At 36.4% G+C, this 17,096-nt stretch overlaps 1 protein-coding gene across 1 annotated transcript in view; it reads left to right on the top strand.

Moving 5' to 3' along the window:
• The window catches only part of Cul4 (cullin 4), a 74,149-nt gene extending 59,553 nt beyond the window's left edge, over positions 1–14,596 (top strand). Inside the window, exons 11-14 of the mRNA XM_083115775.1 lie at positions 731–838; positions 6,113–6,283; positions 7,502–7,654; positions 12,929–14,596. Of these exons, the coding sequence (XP_082971901.1) occupies positions 731–838; positions 6,113–6,283; positions 7,502–7,654; positions 12,929–13,024 (528 nt within the window). The 3' untranslated portion in view covers positions 13,025–14,596. The remainder of the gene's footprint in view (positions 1–730; positions 839–6,112; positions 6,284–7,501; positions 7,655–12,928) is intronic.
• Positions 14,597–17,096: the final 2,500 nt, after the last annotated feature.

The following is a 17,096-nucleotide window of genomic DNA, read 5'->3' as shown; positions in this document are numbered from 1 at the left end:
CAAAACATGTATCTCCAAACATTATCTCATACTCCTTGTGACGGGTGTTACGGCTGCCATTAGCAACCACTCTGGATGTGACACGGTTGGTGTCTAAGGCCTAAGGGTAACTCCAAGGTCCTTAATCACATCTACTTGGCTAACATATATGTCCTTGATTGATTGATTTGGTGTTTTAAGTCCACTTTATGCACAGTGAGGCTAATCGGGACTGGACCTACAGATTAGAGTGGATCCAAACCACTATGAGCCTCCACCAGGTATCGAACCTGGGACCCCTTGATTACAAGGCGATGACGCTACCACTGAGCCATCGGGGAGGCTTATATGTTCTTAAATTAATAAGTACTCCCTCTGTCCCATAATTATTGTCCGGTATGCCAAAATAGTAACTTTTTATTTAGGTTCTTTTGGATACTTGATCGGCCAATTTGTACTGATCCTTGAGTAATAACGTTGTATGACACATTCCCGTGTTTCATTTACTTCTTCTGTATACACCAATGTCACCGTTTGACAATTATTATGGGATAACAAACAATAGTGTACTGGACAATAATTATGGGACAGAGGGAGTATGAATGATGTATTGTTTACATTTAGTGTATCTCATAAATTTAGTTTTATTAGCACTGATCTTTAAATTTATTATATTGCATGACTAATTGAAATGTATACAGTATATAGTTGTAACAATACCAATATGCTGAATCAATATTTTGATTTTCAGGGAAAGAAAGAACTTCAGGTGTCTCTTTTCCAAGGTTTGGTGCTATTACTATTCAATGACATAGATGAACTCTCTTTGGAAGACATTAGAGCAGCTACAAACATAGAGGTGAGAATTAAAAACTTGTTTTATTTGTCATTAAAAAAAATTATACCAGGATTATTATTTGGACAAAATGTTAACAGACTGTGACGATTAATTATGTGTGTACTGTTATTACACTGGAGAATCTTTTCTGAGATTTGAGAACGTGAAGCTCTGTGGGCAGATTATAGAACTAAATTTACCTTTCTAGGAAATAAAACATTGCTAATCATGTTTTGATAGCATGTCTTGTACTGTTATTTCTGTTACTATAGCAGAATGTCTACTAGTCAAAAAAGTAAATAAATCAACAAGTTGGTCAAGAAATTATACTTGTAGTCAAGACTTTTTGCTGTCACAATGATTGATTTGCTTTATTATACTTCGCCTTTTGTTCCACTTTTGGATAATTTGTGAATATGGGGATGAGTGATGACCCGATGAATAGACATTCACAAACATCCATGCCCAGGCCGAGATTCAAACCCGGGACCCCTGGCATTGTAGCATGATGTGCTAACCACTCCACCATGGTGGCCGGCTCACATTGATTGAAATTGCAAAGATGAGGATGAAGGGACGATAACATACACATGCAAGCTTTCCCTGACAGTTGTTTACGAATATTTGGAAATCTGATATTGTATTGAGTTGTGTATAAGATTTCTTCAGCTTCGTTTCTTAAGAATTAAGGTGCTGTCCTTTGGACTGACCGCAGGCCGTTTCAAGTCCGCCTGGGTATAGGACCAGTGGCAACCCTCAATCATAAGGAAATTGGAGAGTTACAAGTGACTAGCGTAATCTGGTCTGGGAAATTTCCCATAACGGCTGAGGGTTCGACGTGCCGACCCCACGTCGCCCCATTACTGGTTGAAGATCTCCACATCTCTAGGTAGGATTGTGGGAGGGAGACTGGCAGTCGGGAAATAGGCCAAGGCCCTTTCAGGGCTGTCGAGTCACGGATATGTGTTCTCTTGTTAAAGTACATCTTCACTTTTCATCTTAATGGGCCTTTTGGTACGGGTTTTGCATTAAATAAAAAAAATAATATTTATTTTATTAATTGCAAATTTCCAACTTTACGTAAGTAAGGTTCCATAAAATAAAGGCCAAGAAAATGTCAGGAATTTTGGATTTGTAATTTTTGGTAGACACCCTGTATAGCAATGTTAATTTTGTCAAGCACATAAATGTCATACAGTACAACTCATCACAGATAGAAAACAAATGTTATTGAACATTGTACATAAACTTGAATGTTAACATTTGAAGTTTACAACACATATCAATGACATATTTTAAATTTACAATGTAAAGAAAAAATATTGACTTGTACTGTATTAGAGAACATTTACAAGACTCATTTAATTGTTACTTACATGGTATAATTTTATATTAGGGTTCCTTCAGTATGAAATATTGGCCAATACTGATAAACTTCTGGTATAAAATTTACCGATACATAAAACTGATTTTCTATGGATCCAGTATAAAATTCAAAATGGTTCATTGACCTCCTTAATAAATTAATGTTACTAGATGAACCAAACCTTTGCAAAGCTGCATATTTAGACATTTACTTTAAAAAAGGGACAGAATGGAGATATATATATATGTTTATATCCATAAAAATTTAGCAAAGTGGCACAATATTGCACTAAATTATAAAATATTTATAGACATATCGGATCAGTAAAATTATTGGTAATTTTACCAATAAAAGGAAAACCAATATTCACATATTGGCCTATTCTGATAGAGCACCAATAAAACTGTTTCGTCCCTATTTTAAGCCCTTAAGCACTGTGACTGATTTTACCCAATGTAGGCTACAATACTGAGTGTGTTTAAAATTAACACAAGGTTTTAAATAAAAACATTATATATCATTAACTACCATTGTGGTATCAAAGAAAAATGCAAATAAAAGTACAAAATTTACATTGTATCTTAAGATATCTGTTTGCTAGTTCCGCAGATAGATCTAATCCAGTTCATTTTTCCTTGTAAATTTTAGATTGCTATCAATTTCACTACCAGATAAATCGATCACAATCAAAAAAACTTTGTGGAAAAATCAAGGTTGTTTGACTTAAATTGCAATTTGAATCATGTTATTTTGTAAAAAAAAAAAAAAAATACGGTTGCTACATATGTGGAAAACCTGGAAAATAGGGAAATGTTTTGGAATGTGGCTTGTCTATTGTTTTATAGAACTTAGTCTTGTTGGAATTTCCTTTAGAATTCCTATATGCAACAAAAATTTCTCCAGATGCTATGTACTTATAAATGTAAGCAAAAAAAGCAGCATTTTCTACGACACTATAAATCCGCCAGAAAATGAAGAATTATGTATGGTTTATGAACTTTTTCTGTTGTTTTTATATTGTGGAGATCTGTTATGGTGAAATATTGTACCTCTGTTACCTTAGCTTGAAGGATAGATGCACGTGATTGTAGCACCCAATACATATAATGCCGATCGTAATTTTACACTTTACTCTTCGAATTTTCACATGGTGTTGTGTGTGTAGAATGAAGTGCTAAAAAAAAAATTGTGAAAGTGAATATTCATAATAATTAGTGGATTATGTACAGGGTTATTCAAAGAGAAAGAGCAGATTTCAAATGTTTATTTCTCTTGAACTATAAAAGATAGGAACACGTGCCATACATCAATGGATAGAGGAAGCTTTGAAGTTTTGTTGTTTTAAAGTTTTAATGTATGCACTCAACATGGGAGCACCATGTGTTGCCCGACAAACATCAAAACGGTACTCCATTTCTTGGCACACACGAATTAACTGGTCCCTAGTTATATTTCGAGAGAAATAAACATTTGAAATCTGATCTTTCTTTTTGAATAACCCTGTATTTAATTGAAAAACACCAAGGTTCAAAAGCAAAAATAAACATGCCTGGAAAAATTTCATTTTAAAGAAATCATTCAGTGGTAATTTACTCTGTTAAGCTAATTTTCCATTTTTCCGCCAAATTTTTCTCGTGATCGATTTCGCCACCCGTCTGGTGGCTTCCTCAGGTGTTGTGTTTATTAGCTTGTTAGATACTCTAACTTCTTGAAAAGGAAAGCGTGTCAAGAAAATGTATGTACTGATCAGTGGCGTAGCATGGACATTTCGGGTAAGAACGCCAAGTCCAAAGGAAGGGTCGGCCCTTTTTTGCTTAATAATTTACTTATGGTATTAGTCGCCACAGGTATTATTTGCCTGAAGTAAGCTGGGTTTTCAATAAAACATCATCCATGCATGTTTTACCTAGAAAATTAGATGCCTCACTATGCCACAAATGTTTTGAACTCTGGTGTTTTATACCTTTTTTTTTATATCTTTCTGCATGACGCAAGTCATTAAAAACCTACCTGAATCACAAGCGCCTTTGAACAACAGCAGACGTCATTGTTGTGGTTGATCCAACTACTGATTGATTTGCTTTATTGTACTTTGCTTTTCTACCACTTTTGGTTAATTGCGAATATGAATATGAGTGATGATATTTATGAAGTTGATGAAGGGACACTCATAAAAAACACCTGTGCTAATGCCAGGATTCGAACCAGGGACCTCTGTCATCTTGGCACATTTTGCAAAGCACTCTGACACGGAGGTGGGTGGATGATTCAACTATCGTACACTCTACTGACGTAACAGTGCCGATTAGTAATTCAGACCACTGTTTATTGCATCTTGGAATGGTGATAAAACATTTTAAAATAATTTTGTCCATAGACCATTCAATGTTAAGAGCTTTCAAATGAATGCTAAACATTTCCATTGACACAATATTAAGCAGTTAGATAATAATGAAAAAATAATAACAATAAAAGAATAATAGTTTTGCAGGTTAAGTGGTAGAGCAGGCACAGGCTGAATTCTTCCACAAGGACTTCACCAATTTATTTGACAAAAACTGTGTTGATCTTTTAGTTTCTAATGCACATCGCTGTTCGTGCGATAAATTATATAATGCAGTGGCCATTAAGAAGCGGTATATTTGAGATTGGTAAAGTTACGTCAGTCAATATTGCATATTGTAGCATCACATAGCACGAGTTGCATGAGCGCGAAGAGCGAAGAACCGGGTAGGAATTCTACCGCTGTCGTCTGCTTCAGAAGGCAGGAATGGTCACATGAACCAGTCATGGTAGACCTCTGCTCCGTACGCTGGCGTACGAGAGAGCATTTAGGCGCGTGCTGTAGAGATCGAAGCTTTCCCTCCAGAAAGGCAGCAAGAACTATAGAGTCCTTTACACCAAATCTGCTCGGCATCCAGCCAGGAAAGGCATTGGAAAAAGATGCTAGAACGAGTGTTGAGAGTGGAGCGTTGCAAGCGGATCGAAAAATAGCTATTATAATGCCATGAAGGTCAAACATATATGAAATTAGTCACGTTTTACTTTATATTCACAGCATTTACGCATTTTTGAAATTTTAAATCTGGGAACGCCGGGCGTATGGGCATACTATAACGCTATGCCACTGGTACTGATAAGGTCAACTTCATAGGAAAGGAAAATGTAATATGTAAACTATAAACACTCAATTTCTACACAAAATATCGAATATTATGTGTAGAATAATACACAAGATACTAATCATGGAAAACTTAATAGTGTCATTATCATAAAGCTCTAAGTAAACATAGCAGCTGATAATATTTTGCAAAGTTTCATTTGAAAAAACCCAAAGTTCAGGTACAAAGACTGTAATGCATTTAAGTTCAAGATTTCATAGTACATCCAAAATATTTTATTTTTACTTGAAGGAAAGGTAATGAAATTATTATACAGTTTCATTAACACACTTAACAGACTTTTTCATATGTCCAGTATCGGCAACAGAAAGGAAAGGTTGAACAGAAAACACCTTTCAAAAAAATATTAAGAAAGTATATATGTACTGTGCCAAAAACATACAAGGGCTTCCCAGATAGCATAGTGGTAACCTCGTTGCCTTGTAATCAAGGGGTCCCAAGTTCGATACCCAGAGGAGGCACATTTTAAACTGTAGGTCCAGTCCCAATTAGCCTTACTGTTCATAATGTGACTTAAAATCAAAACTCAAATGAAAAACATACAAGCAAATTTGTTTTTTTAAAAAAATCACAAACTGAAATTTAAATTTTAAAAAACATCAAAAATTATTTTCAAAATAAAAATGAAGATTTTTATCCACTGTCCACCAGTAAATGGATTAGAATGGAGTACACAGTTCGTGTTATTTTCCTAGAGATTTTCTTTCTGTATGACTAATTGCAAAATCTTTGTATTCTCCTTTAAAGGATGGTGAATTGAGAAGAACACTGCAGTCCCTAGCGTGCGGCAAGGCCCGAGTGCTGCAGAAAGTGCCTCGTGGACGAGACGTTGAGGACAATGACAAGTTCGTCTTCAATCGGGAATTCATGAACAAGCTCTTCCGGATTAAAATAAATCAAATTCAAATGAAGGAGACTGTAAGTATATGTTTTCTTATTATGCACTAATTGTAATAAAATCAGAGGTTTATGTGTATGTATGTAAGTTGTCCTTTCAAAAAATCATGAACGTGTATGAAAGTAGAAAAACTGCCGTATTTCTTTGAATCCAAGATGCCATGGAATGTAAGGTGAGCCATAATTATTGAGAGACCAGAGTTCGATTCGCAAGGTGGGTAATATAGGGTCTGTTTTTTTCTGGCCTTGTCCCAGCATAAAGTAGCTTTGGAGCTCAGCCAGCCTCAAATCAACGGGTACCTGAGGCAACCCTGTTGGGTATAGATGACCAGAGCATGGTGCCGATCACATCACCTCCAAAATGGCCGAGATCGAGAATGTGTGGGGACATGGTGCTATATCAGGGTGTCTAACAGTCAAAAGTCAAGAATTTTTGCTCTTTTTTGTTACAGTATAGTGAATTTACATTGTGATATACCTGTACTGGGATTTGATAAAATGTAATATTTGGAAATCTAAAATTGTATTGAAGTGGGGTGAAGATTCACTTTGTTCCTTAAGAATTACTTTCTTGTATGTGTGAAGTTTTGTAAAAATATTACATGACATAATGTGGCCATTCCGCATCCAGGATGACATGGTCGTGCAATTTATCAACAAAGGATATTAGTAGCAATAACAATAATAATATCAATACATATAGTGAATGAACAGCCTCAAACACTATAATGGTATACAAAAGACACCTCTCAGAGCACGGGAAAATATTAAGATTTGGGGTCAAAACAAAACTCAGAATTAAGATAGTTATTCACATTTCAAAACTGTCTTAACTCCTCTGCCGGACCCTGTACATCCAAAATGTTTTATTTTTAATGGACACACTCGACAAACTTTTCCAAAGTAATTTTGTATGTACAATATCAGAAACGGAAAAGTGTATATTTACATATATTTTTTATTTGCTTTAATCAAACTGTTCAAATATTTTGCAGGCTCAGTCATCAGAAAACACATTCACGTAAAAAAAAAAGGTATCTATGAGGAACGTGGTGAAGACATGCAAGCAATTTTGTGGATGCTTTTTCTAAAACATCACAAACTGTGATTTATATTTCAAAAATCATCAAAAATGATTTTTAAAATAAAAAAGTGATTTTTTTTATCAACTCCGTATGTGCATAATGAACAACAACATGTTCCACGCATTGAGTTTAATTGTTTTGTCGCCTCTTACAGACCGAAGAGCAGAAAGCAACCGAAGAGAGGGTCTTCCAGGACCGCCAGTATCAGATAGATGCTGCAATCGTTCGTATTATGAAGATGAGGAAGACGCTTAGTCACAATTTGCTAATTAGTGAATTGTATAATCAGCTTAAATTTCCAGTGAAGGTATGGATATCATTTGTTTATATTCTAAATTGCATCTTAGCATGGAGATGATGACAATGTTCACTTAAGTTTCAATTTCACCATCTCTCACTCCACAATCCATTATTTTAGGGTGTTATATCAGGCTTCGAGTGTATGCTGGCCGTTTTGTCTGGTTCAGCATAGGGATAGCCGAATTTGGATATCGGATATTTTGATATCTGGATATCTGAATGTGTGCATAATCCGGACAGTTTTATTGTTTATTCATTTTACAGGCTGTCCACATATTGTCAGATTTTCTACAAATCTTTCATCGAATCTGAACTATCCGGATATGAATATCCAGATATCCGTTATCTGGAATTTGTGGCTATCCTTAGTTGGGTGTCATTTGCTCATGATGTGACAATGTAAGGACTATATTTGTATTTTCTTTTGGCATTTCTTCTTTAGTCAATAAATTAGTTCATTTTGTCTTAATTATGTATGTTTTGTATGTATTATAAAGAGTTTTCCAATAAGAATGATATGATATTTAAATGAACTGGTAACTACGGTTCAAATGTTATAACTGTCACTAGTTGTTATTTGTGTTTAGTATACTGTCACAATTTATCATGGCTAAATACACGCTTCAAGAACGTTTGGTTATTATCCAAAAAATTGATGAAAATAAAATTGTGAATAATTTTGGGCAAAAAATTATCTTCTCAGCTGAAGCTCATTTCTGGTTAAGTGGATATGTTAACCCATCCGAATACCATTTAATTTCAATATTTTTTCCTGTGAAATACCATTTAATTCCGGCCTCCGGCCACGGAAGTTGAAGGACAGTACGGAACTTTAAATTTCTTAAAAACTATTCAACTAATTTACATGAAATTTTAGATTGTTACAGTGGAAGACCATTAGTACATGTTAGAATAAACAAATTAATTTTATATCTAATATAAATTACCTAATAGTTCTGCTTTGTGTGGTATAACTTGAAACATTCCGGCATGTGCAGTGCAACTTTACATTTCTCACACTCCCAACGGCTACTTGACTTCTTGTTTTGTGCAGAACACACTTTGCACTGTCTTGATGGATTCTGTTTTATAGCATTTGGAGGGATTTGCTGAGGGAAATGTGCCCAATTGGCACACTGAAGTCTCATAGGTGTGTCTCCGGAAGGGCGTCCTCTTCGGGCATATTCTGGCAGGGCAAGTTCCTCCAAGATTTGCTCTATTACCAGAAGTCTGAATTCGTTAAATTTGAAACCCTTGATAGATGGCCTAATCTTCTTGTATATGACATATGCATTGTAGAAAGCTAAGTCTAACATATAGAAAAATATTTTCTTATATGCCTTCAAGTAACGACGCATGATTGGAAATGATGCCAGCTGCTGATCCATTCTATCAACCCCACCCATTCCTTTGTTGTAGTCAATCACTACCATAGGTTTCGAAATAGGTTCTTTTGTCTTTCTGTTCTTCTTCCCTGTGTTTGTCATATTTATGTGATCATGCATGGTAGACAACAATGAGACAGGTTTCCGGTCAATCCACTTGATGGCAATCATATTATGGCTGTACATAGCAGAAGCCTCACCTTTCTTCAACTGTTTGGCTTTCAGTTCCTTTGGCATTTGTTTCCTGGTTAGGCGTACAGTACCCACAACGTTTGTCTTTGCATCTAACAATTTATTGCACAAAATGGGAGATGTGTACCAGTTGTCGATATACAGAGTGTAGCCATTATGGAGTAAAGGTTGCATGAGATGAAGGACAATGTATTCATGTTCAGGGATGTTTTGCTTTGTATTTTTTTTGCCTGTGTATATGCTAAATTGGTGACAGTAGCCAGTAGAGGATTCACACAATTTGTAATATTTTATCCCAAACCTAGCCCTCTTAGTTGGATTAAACTGGACAAAAGAAAGTCTTCCCCTGCACTTCACAAGACTTTCATCAATTGCAATGTCTTGTTCAGGTGTGTAAACATGCTGGAATCTACTACTGATATACTCCATAGGTTGTCTGATTTTGGCTAGCTTATCTTCTGGATTCAAATTATTGTTATTTACAAAATGTAAGTACCTCATGATCAAAACAAATCTTTTGAATGGCATGACAGTAGCAAAAAATGGAGTTTCTGAGAGTTTTCTAGTACTCCAGTAGCTTTGCAGGCTTTCTTTTTTTACCTGGGACTGAAGGACACACAGACAAATAAATGCTAATATTTCATCTGGTGTTGTGTCAAACCATTTAGATTCAGTACTATTGGATTGTTGATCACCATTGAGTTCTGCATTGTTTATTTTGCTTTGAGCATAGATGTTCGTTTCCCTAGATATACTAGCCCATAAATCATCCTGAAGGAACTTTTTCACTACATCGCAAGCTCTGGGAGAATCCCCTAATGAACGCAGAACAATGTTATTTATACCAGGCTTACCTGAAAATGGTAATTTCTTTGGTACTTCATTTTGGGGACATGATTCGGACCATTTCCAGTCTTCGAACTTGCTTCTCTTGGGGGTTTCAACAATTTCCCCCTCACTTTCACTACTTTCACCAGAGGGACCACTTTCACTTTCACTAATGCTACAAGAATCACTCTCTTCATTCCCGTCATCAAAATCCACATTTTCATCTTCGTCACTATCAAAAAGCAAATCTTCTATCAACGAATCTTCAACAAATCTTATTCGCGACATGTTTCCAAGACGTAACAAACGAAGGTTTGTTTATATGAGAAATTACTGAAGAAAGCAAGCTTGAATCGGTATGAAAAATTTAGCATCACAAACATAGACATCACAGATTCAACAGATCATAAAACCTCTGCCATCTATGAGCAAAAGAAGAAACTACGTGATGAAAATCGGGAGGCCGTCGATTCGACGGCTAGGTATGGCAAGCAAACTTCAAGTCGGGCCGTCGAATCGACGACTAGGTATGCGGATGGGTTAACAAACAAAATTGTCGTTTTTGGTGTGAAAACAATCCACAAGAGATTCACGAGAAGCCCTTGCATCTGCAAAAGGTCACTGTATGGTGTGGTTTATGGCATGGTGGCATTATCGGACATTTTTTGTTTGCAAAACGAGGTAGGAGATGCAGTTACAGTGACTGGTAAGCGGTACCGATTGATGTTAACAGATTTTTTGTGGCCAAATTTAGATGAAATCGATTTGGAGGACATGTGGTTCCAAGAAGACGGTGCCACATGTCACTCTGCTAATGCCACTATCAACGTATTGCAAGAACAGTTTGGTGAAAGGATAATTTCAAGAAATGCAACTGTTAGTTGGCCTCCAAGAAGTTGTGATTTAACTCCTTTGGATTGCTTTTTGTGGGGTTATTTGAAATCTATAGTTTATGCAAACAGACCTCTAGCCCTCATAACATTAGGCCCAAGTTATTGCACAAAGTCATCGAAAATTGGGTTCATCGAATTCACTCGTGTGCACGAAGTCGAGGTGGACACTTAAATGATGTGTTATTCAAAATATAATGTAATAAACCATGCTTCAAAATAATATAAAATGTTTGGTTGTATCTGAAATAGTTTTTATTTTATTTCATTGTAAAATCATATTGTTCTTATTGGAAAACCCTATACATTATTTTGTCAACTGTGGAGTATTAAAGGCTTGGGTGGGCCACTGCCAAGATAGCTGTTTTCAAATTTTCCTGTCCTTTCAAAAAAAACCTATGATATTCCAAAATCTGAGAAATTACATCAGCTTAGAATTCCTTCTACAAGGTGACCGAAAAAGTTCTTGCTGTTGCATGGGAAGGAATGATCACTGATAGGAAAATATGTGTGCCACGTGCCGGAAAAGTGGTCGGGGTGAGTCATAGCAGCCATAGCTTGAACAGGCGCAAAGAGAAATGGAAGTGTTGAAGCAGCTCGTTCGGGGTTGTCTGCTTTATGACTTCAAGGTGGGCTTGTCCGGAGCAGAATCAAGTCGCTGAATATGTCAAGCCTTTGGGGATAACGCTGTGAATGAACACAACGGTAGGAATTGGTTCCAGAAGTTCAGGTCGGGAGATCTGTCGGCCGGCCACACGTCCTGAATGGCGAGGCCCTGAAGTAGGCCATACAGGAGGACAGCAGTCTAACGAGTGGTGAGCTTTCCAACCACTTCCAGGTTTCCGATGAAACAGCCAGACTGCACCTGCACCACATAGGGAAGACGTTGAAGTTGAGCAAGAGGGTACCCCATACACTATCGGAAGGCAAGAAGCAACAACGAGTGATAGCCTGTTTCTCGTTGCTTTCTCGGCACCGCAACACACCCATATTTGGTCGAGTGCTCACCATTTACGAAAAGAGGGTCCTGCATGACACTCCCAAGTGTGCCAGACATTGGGTGTCAACACGGGATCCTGTGCCTCACACCACAAGACCACCTTTACACAATGCAAGATCATGCTCTGTATGGTGGACTAGTCGCCAAGTGGTGCACTATGAGCTGCTACCAATGGGTCAAAGCATCACTGGGGACCTCTACTCGCAGTAGTTGGAACGTGAGTAACAGGCACTGAAGCAGAAGGAGCCAGCATTGGTTAATCGCAAGTGTGTACTGCTTCTTCACAACAATGCCAGGCTGCGGGTGGCCAAGGATACCATACAGTGACTTGGCTGGGAGACACTGTGCCATCTACGGTACTTCCCAGACCTTGCGCCAACAGATTGTCACCTCTTCCATTCCACCGTACCACCTTCGTGGGATATCCTTCGCAAACGAGGCAGATTTGCAGCAAGCACTAATGGACATCATTGCGTCTGAGACCCCGAGTTTTACGCCAGGGCATTGCACAGCTGTAGGCATGTTGGCAAAGATGCTGGATGCAGATGGGAATTACTTTGAGGACCAACAGTACGTGACATTCGCTGTATACATTTTTGTTTCTGACGATAAAAAATGGCAAGAACTTTTTTGGTTACCTTTAAGATCATTGATGTGAATTTCCATGTGGTTTGCTTTTGCCGTTATCTATAAATTTTCAATAGTTTTGCAATTATGTGAGTCTATTAAACTATTGATAATATCAAGATAAGAGTTAAGGAAACTACATGAAAATTTTCATCAATGCTCTAGAAGGAATTCTAAGGTGATGTAATTTTTCAGATTTTTTAATATCATAGTGGGTTTTCCAAAAGAGAGGAAAATTTGAAAATTCTGCCCTAGCAACGGCCAAAGGTCCAGCCGAGCCGAATTACGATTCATTGCCGCACCCTTTGTGCATTTTCTGATGAATATATAATTGAATATTTTTCTTTTCTTATTTGCAGCCTGCAGATTTGAAGAAACGCATAGAGTCGCTAATAGATAGAGATTATATGGAACGGGATAAGGATAATCCTAACCAATACAATTATGTAGCATAGTGTGCCATCATAAAGACTGGGCGTAGAGCGTGTGCGTGTGTGTGTGTCTATGAGAGAGTGCGAGAACGTGTGCTTTACGTAACATTTGAAGACCTTCGTTATCTACATGTGGTCTTGCTGGATCGTGTACAGGAAGTTTGCAAGGTTGTTACAACGAAGGTCAAATTTGCAAATGGTGAATTGTGGACCTTGGTTGTGTTCAAGGAAAAGTAATATTTTCTTCGTTCGAAAGACAGTGCGATCGAACGACGAGAGGAGAGACATTTTAATGCTGTAGATAAAGGAGCAAACACTCTTCTGGTCTTAAACAGTAGTCCTTGATTTTCATAACTTATTAGAGTCCCCACCCCACCCCTCCCCTCCAACTACGAAAGACTTACACAAAAAAGAAATAGTTGAAGAAATCTATTTGGAAGACTGCTGCAGGATGCTCGGTGAAGATATTTTATTTATTTAGGGGAATTCGAGAAGAAATATTATTTTTAGAGAAAGGCAATTAACACTATATTGTTCTGACATGTTTATTAATTAGATCTAAAGAAATAAACTTGCACATACTTGTGCAAAAGAATGACTTCCGTACGTTATCATTTTACTGTTGGTGGAAAGTGGAACTGTTGCTTCAGTGTGAGTTGAACTGTAGTGGATGGTACAAAAAATGAAGTAGTGTTCAATATTGATTGCTTAATGCAAATAATCCCCTCAACTTTTGCCTGTACCGTACGTAGCATCTTTGTTTATTCAACGTATTGAATTTTGGACATAAAATAGTGAAAATTATGTAGGTAAACTCTCTTCATTTCTTGTATCAGCCGCTATTGTTCAGTTATTTGGTATTTACTGTTGTTTTATCAATAAGGAAGAAGCTGTATCAAAGATATACAATCTCGTTCAATAACATTCACTGAAACATCTGTCTGGAGAAACTAAATATCACCGTGTATAGTAAGAAATTGAATCTTTACAGGACTACAATTTTTAAGGTACTTCTACTTTTCTTTTAATTGTAGATTTATCAGCTTAAGACAAAAAAAACATAAATTTATCTTTAAATAATTAAGTATTAAATTTACAATGCTTAACTCTATTTCAATCTAGTCAAATCTTTGAAGTGTTTGGAATGTTCTAAAAACACGCATTGTACCTTGTGTGTACTTAAAAAAGCAAATCACAATACTTTCACAATTTTCTTCAGAGCATCGACAGCCTTTCCAACTAGTTTCGTTACTCTTTTGTGATAATTCCGAGGAGGATTTGTGATATAAATGTGTTTGGATAAAGGAATGAAAATTTTTTTCAGTTATTTCTTGCACTATTGCAGCTTTTTTAAAAAATTTGTTTCCAGTATTAAATTGATCATGTTGTTTATGTATGCTGGTAATGATTTATTTTGCTGGTCAAACGCTAGGGATAAATGTGTTGGGGACTTGACTCAAAAACAACATTGTAAAATAAGGATTTGAGAGTCAGCTATAAAAAATCATTGAATATAGCTGGATCTTTCCATTTTTTTGTTTCATGCCTCTGTACCATATTGTGCATTCTTTCCAATAAATAAGTTAAGAATGGTAATATATATAATTTCCACAACACATTAGATGGGACGGCTGGTCATAACCAGCGCCAATTTCTTTATTGATGGTAGAATAACCTTTCTCAAGGCTTGCACTGATGTGTATAATTTAAGCACTTAATTTGGATTTTTGATGCACAAGAAACATACATTGGATTTTACACTTGTCCAGAACTGTGCAGTCAGAAAATTTAGTTGTACCAGGTGGTCAGAATTATAGTTCCCCTATCCAGAGTTCTCTGGAGTCTTTTCAAATCATCATATTGTGGTGAAACTTGTCACTACAACCACTATTGGTTTTCTCAATTGTCACCATACCACAATCATCAGATTGTGGCATAGATGCCATGGAGATCATGAGGAAGCAAATGCTGATGAAAAAAAGTTCAAATTTTCACCACCAGGTGGAAGTGTGGTGCTGAAATTTGGTGCACAGTGAACAACATCCTGCTATTGAATCATCGATTACACTGTGTTACGTCACATAGGCGGCACACACATTTAGTTTATGTCTGCTGTACAGACATAAACTAAAAGTGTTACATGTCTGACTTCTGATGGTTGTTATTGTGCCATATTTCCACCTGGTGGTAAGAATTTGAACTATTTTTTGTTAGCAGCATTTCCTTCCCCATGGTCTGATTAGCGTGTATATGAAGTTTCATTGCAATCGGTTGCTTGCTTAGAGTACAGGAATTTCATTCTAAGCACCAGATTTCCACCTGGTGGTGAAATGTGAACTATTTATACATCATCTTTTGCTTCCCCATGGTCCTATATCCTCTCATACCAGTGGTTTTCAAATTGCGGAGCCCTTTTCACGATTCAACACTTTCCCGAATCAACTGAAGAGATGGTAAGAAACTGGAGTAAATGTCGTGGTACAATCATGTGTTTTAAATTCTGAAAATTGACCATCAAAGTATAGCATCAGTGAAGTGTTACCTCACGGCAGTTTATTATTTCAGAAACGGTATCATTGCACTTCAAAAATGCCGCGGAAACCTCACACTTTCAGCACAGATTTCTTTTCCCTGCTAAAGGTCTTGAATGACTTGGGATGCTTGAAAGTCGCTGGTATGACGGTGTGATGAGCGATTTATCAAGGAAAACGGAGCACACTGAAAATCGCTGCTCTATTCCAGGTTTCACTGCATTAAATTAAATTAATTAAAATTCCCCTACTCAGAGCCTGTTCGAAGCAACGGATTGCAGTGAAAAATGTTCTAGAGACCATTAGGAAGCAGATGCTGACAACAAAAAGTAGTTATAACTTTCACCACCAGGTTGAAATGTGGCACTAAAGTAACATCAACCAGTAATTGAGTTTTTGTTGGTACAGGAGTGTTCAATATGCACCCTGTCAACTTCAGTGCCACATTTTCACCTGGTGGTGAAAATCTGATTTTTTTTTATTTTGTCAGCATTCACTTCCCCATCATCTCCATTGCCTCTATACCAACTTTCAGCAGAATCTGTTGCTTCGAATGGCCTCCAGAGGGCAACTTTATAATTGTGGCTATCTGGTAAAATTACTCCAAATTTCATTACCTTAGTGCAAGCACTGTTTTTTAATTGAGCTGAGCTCCAAGGCTATCAAATAAAAATGTACATCTTTTTGAACAGAAGTGTTCAGGAATTTTCATTTGTTTTACTATATTTGGGAGCAGCTGCCCAAGGTATTACTGTTAGCAGATAAATTTATATTGCAATTTCTGCTGTGGCTCGTGTGTTTTTTTTTTTTTGCACTAACATTATTATGGTCTTGAAAGCTGGAATATAAGTCACTAGTGCCACATGTTTATGGTAAAGAAAAGATCAAGATTTCGGTTAAAAAACTGGGCACAAAAGTTTCATATGAAGGGCAATTTCGTTGTGACAGGTGTGACATTTCAGACAAATTTACATTCATTTTAAAATTATTTCCTTATCACTTTCAAATATGTAACTCTTAACAATTCATGTAATTTCATTTTCCTTGATGAAAGTTATTGAATTTCAGAATATTCCTCTCCCATCTCAATTTTCAACTACAGAAAATAATTATTTTGTAATTGTGATGTGTGTGACAGGAGACTTGACTTCAGGACCTTCTTTAGTCTTTCAGAAAAACTGAAATATATATGTATTTACTGAAATTATTTTATTTTATTTTCATAAAGCAAACTTTAATCGACATTTACATGCTTTTAGTTTCTAAAAATATTACTACATACTTTCTTATAATTTTTTTTTGTCTGTGACTTGTGACACCATGCACATTATTTACTTTGTAGGAGTATGGAACAATGCAAAGGCTATGAAAATTATCATAAATAGAATCTTCAATTTAAGGTTTGTATCAGAAATGAAGTAAGATACTTAAGAGCTTAAGATATAGAAACAATAAATGAGACAATTAGAACGAAATTAGAATAAATTTTCTTATGGTACAGGGTAATTCAAAATGAATGGTGCAACTTTAGAGAGTTATCATTACGTTACTATTTATGATAGGAA

The sequence above is a fragment of the Lepisma saccharinum genome (genome assembly GCF_977018435.1).
Source record: "Lepisma saccharinum chromosome 12 unlocalized genomic scaffold, izLepSacc3.1 SUPER_12_unloc_1, whole genome shotgun sequence".
In the NCBI taxonomy this organism is placed as follows: Eukaryota; Metazoa; Arthropoda; class Insecta; order Zygentoma; family Lepismatidae; genus Lepisma; species Lepisma saccharinum.
The sequence above is the reverse complement of the archived record's forward strand: the minus strand, read 5'-3'. Positions and strand labels throughout refer to the sequence as shown.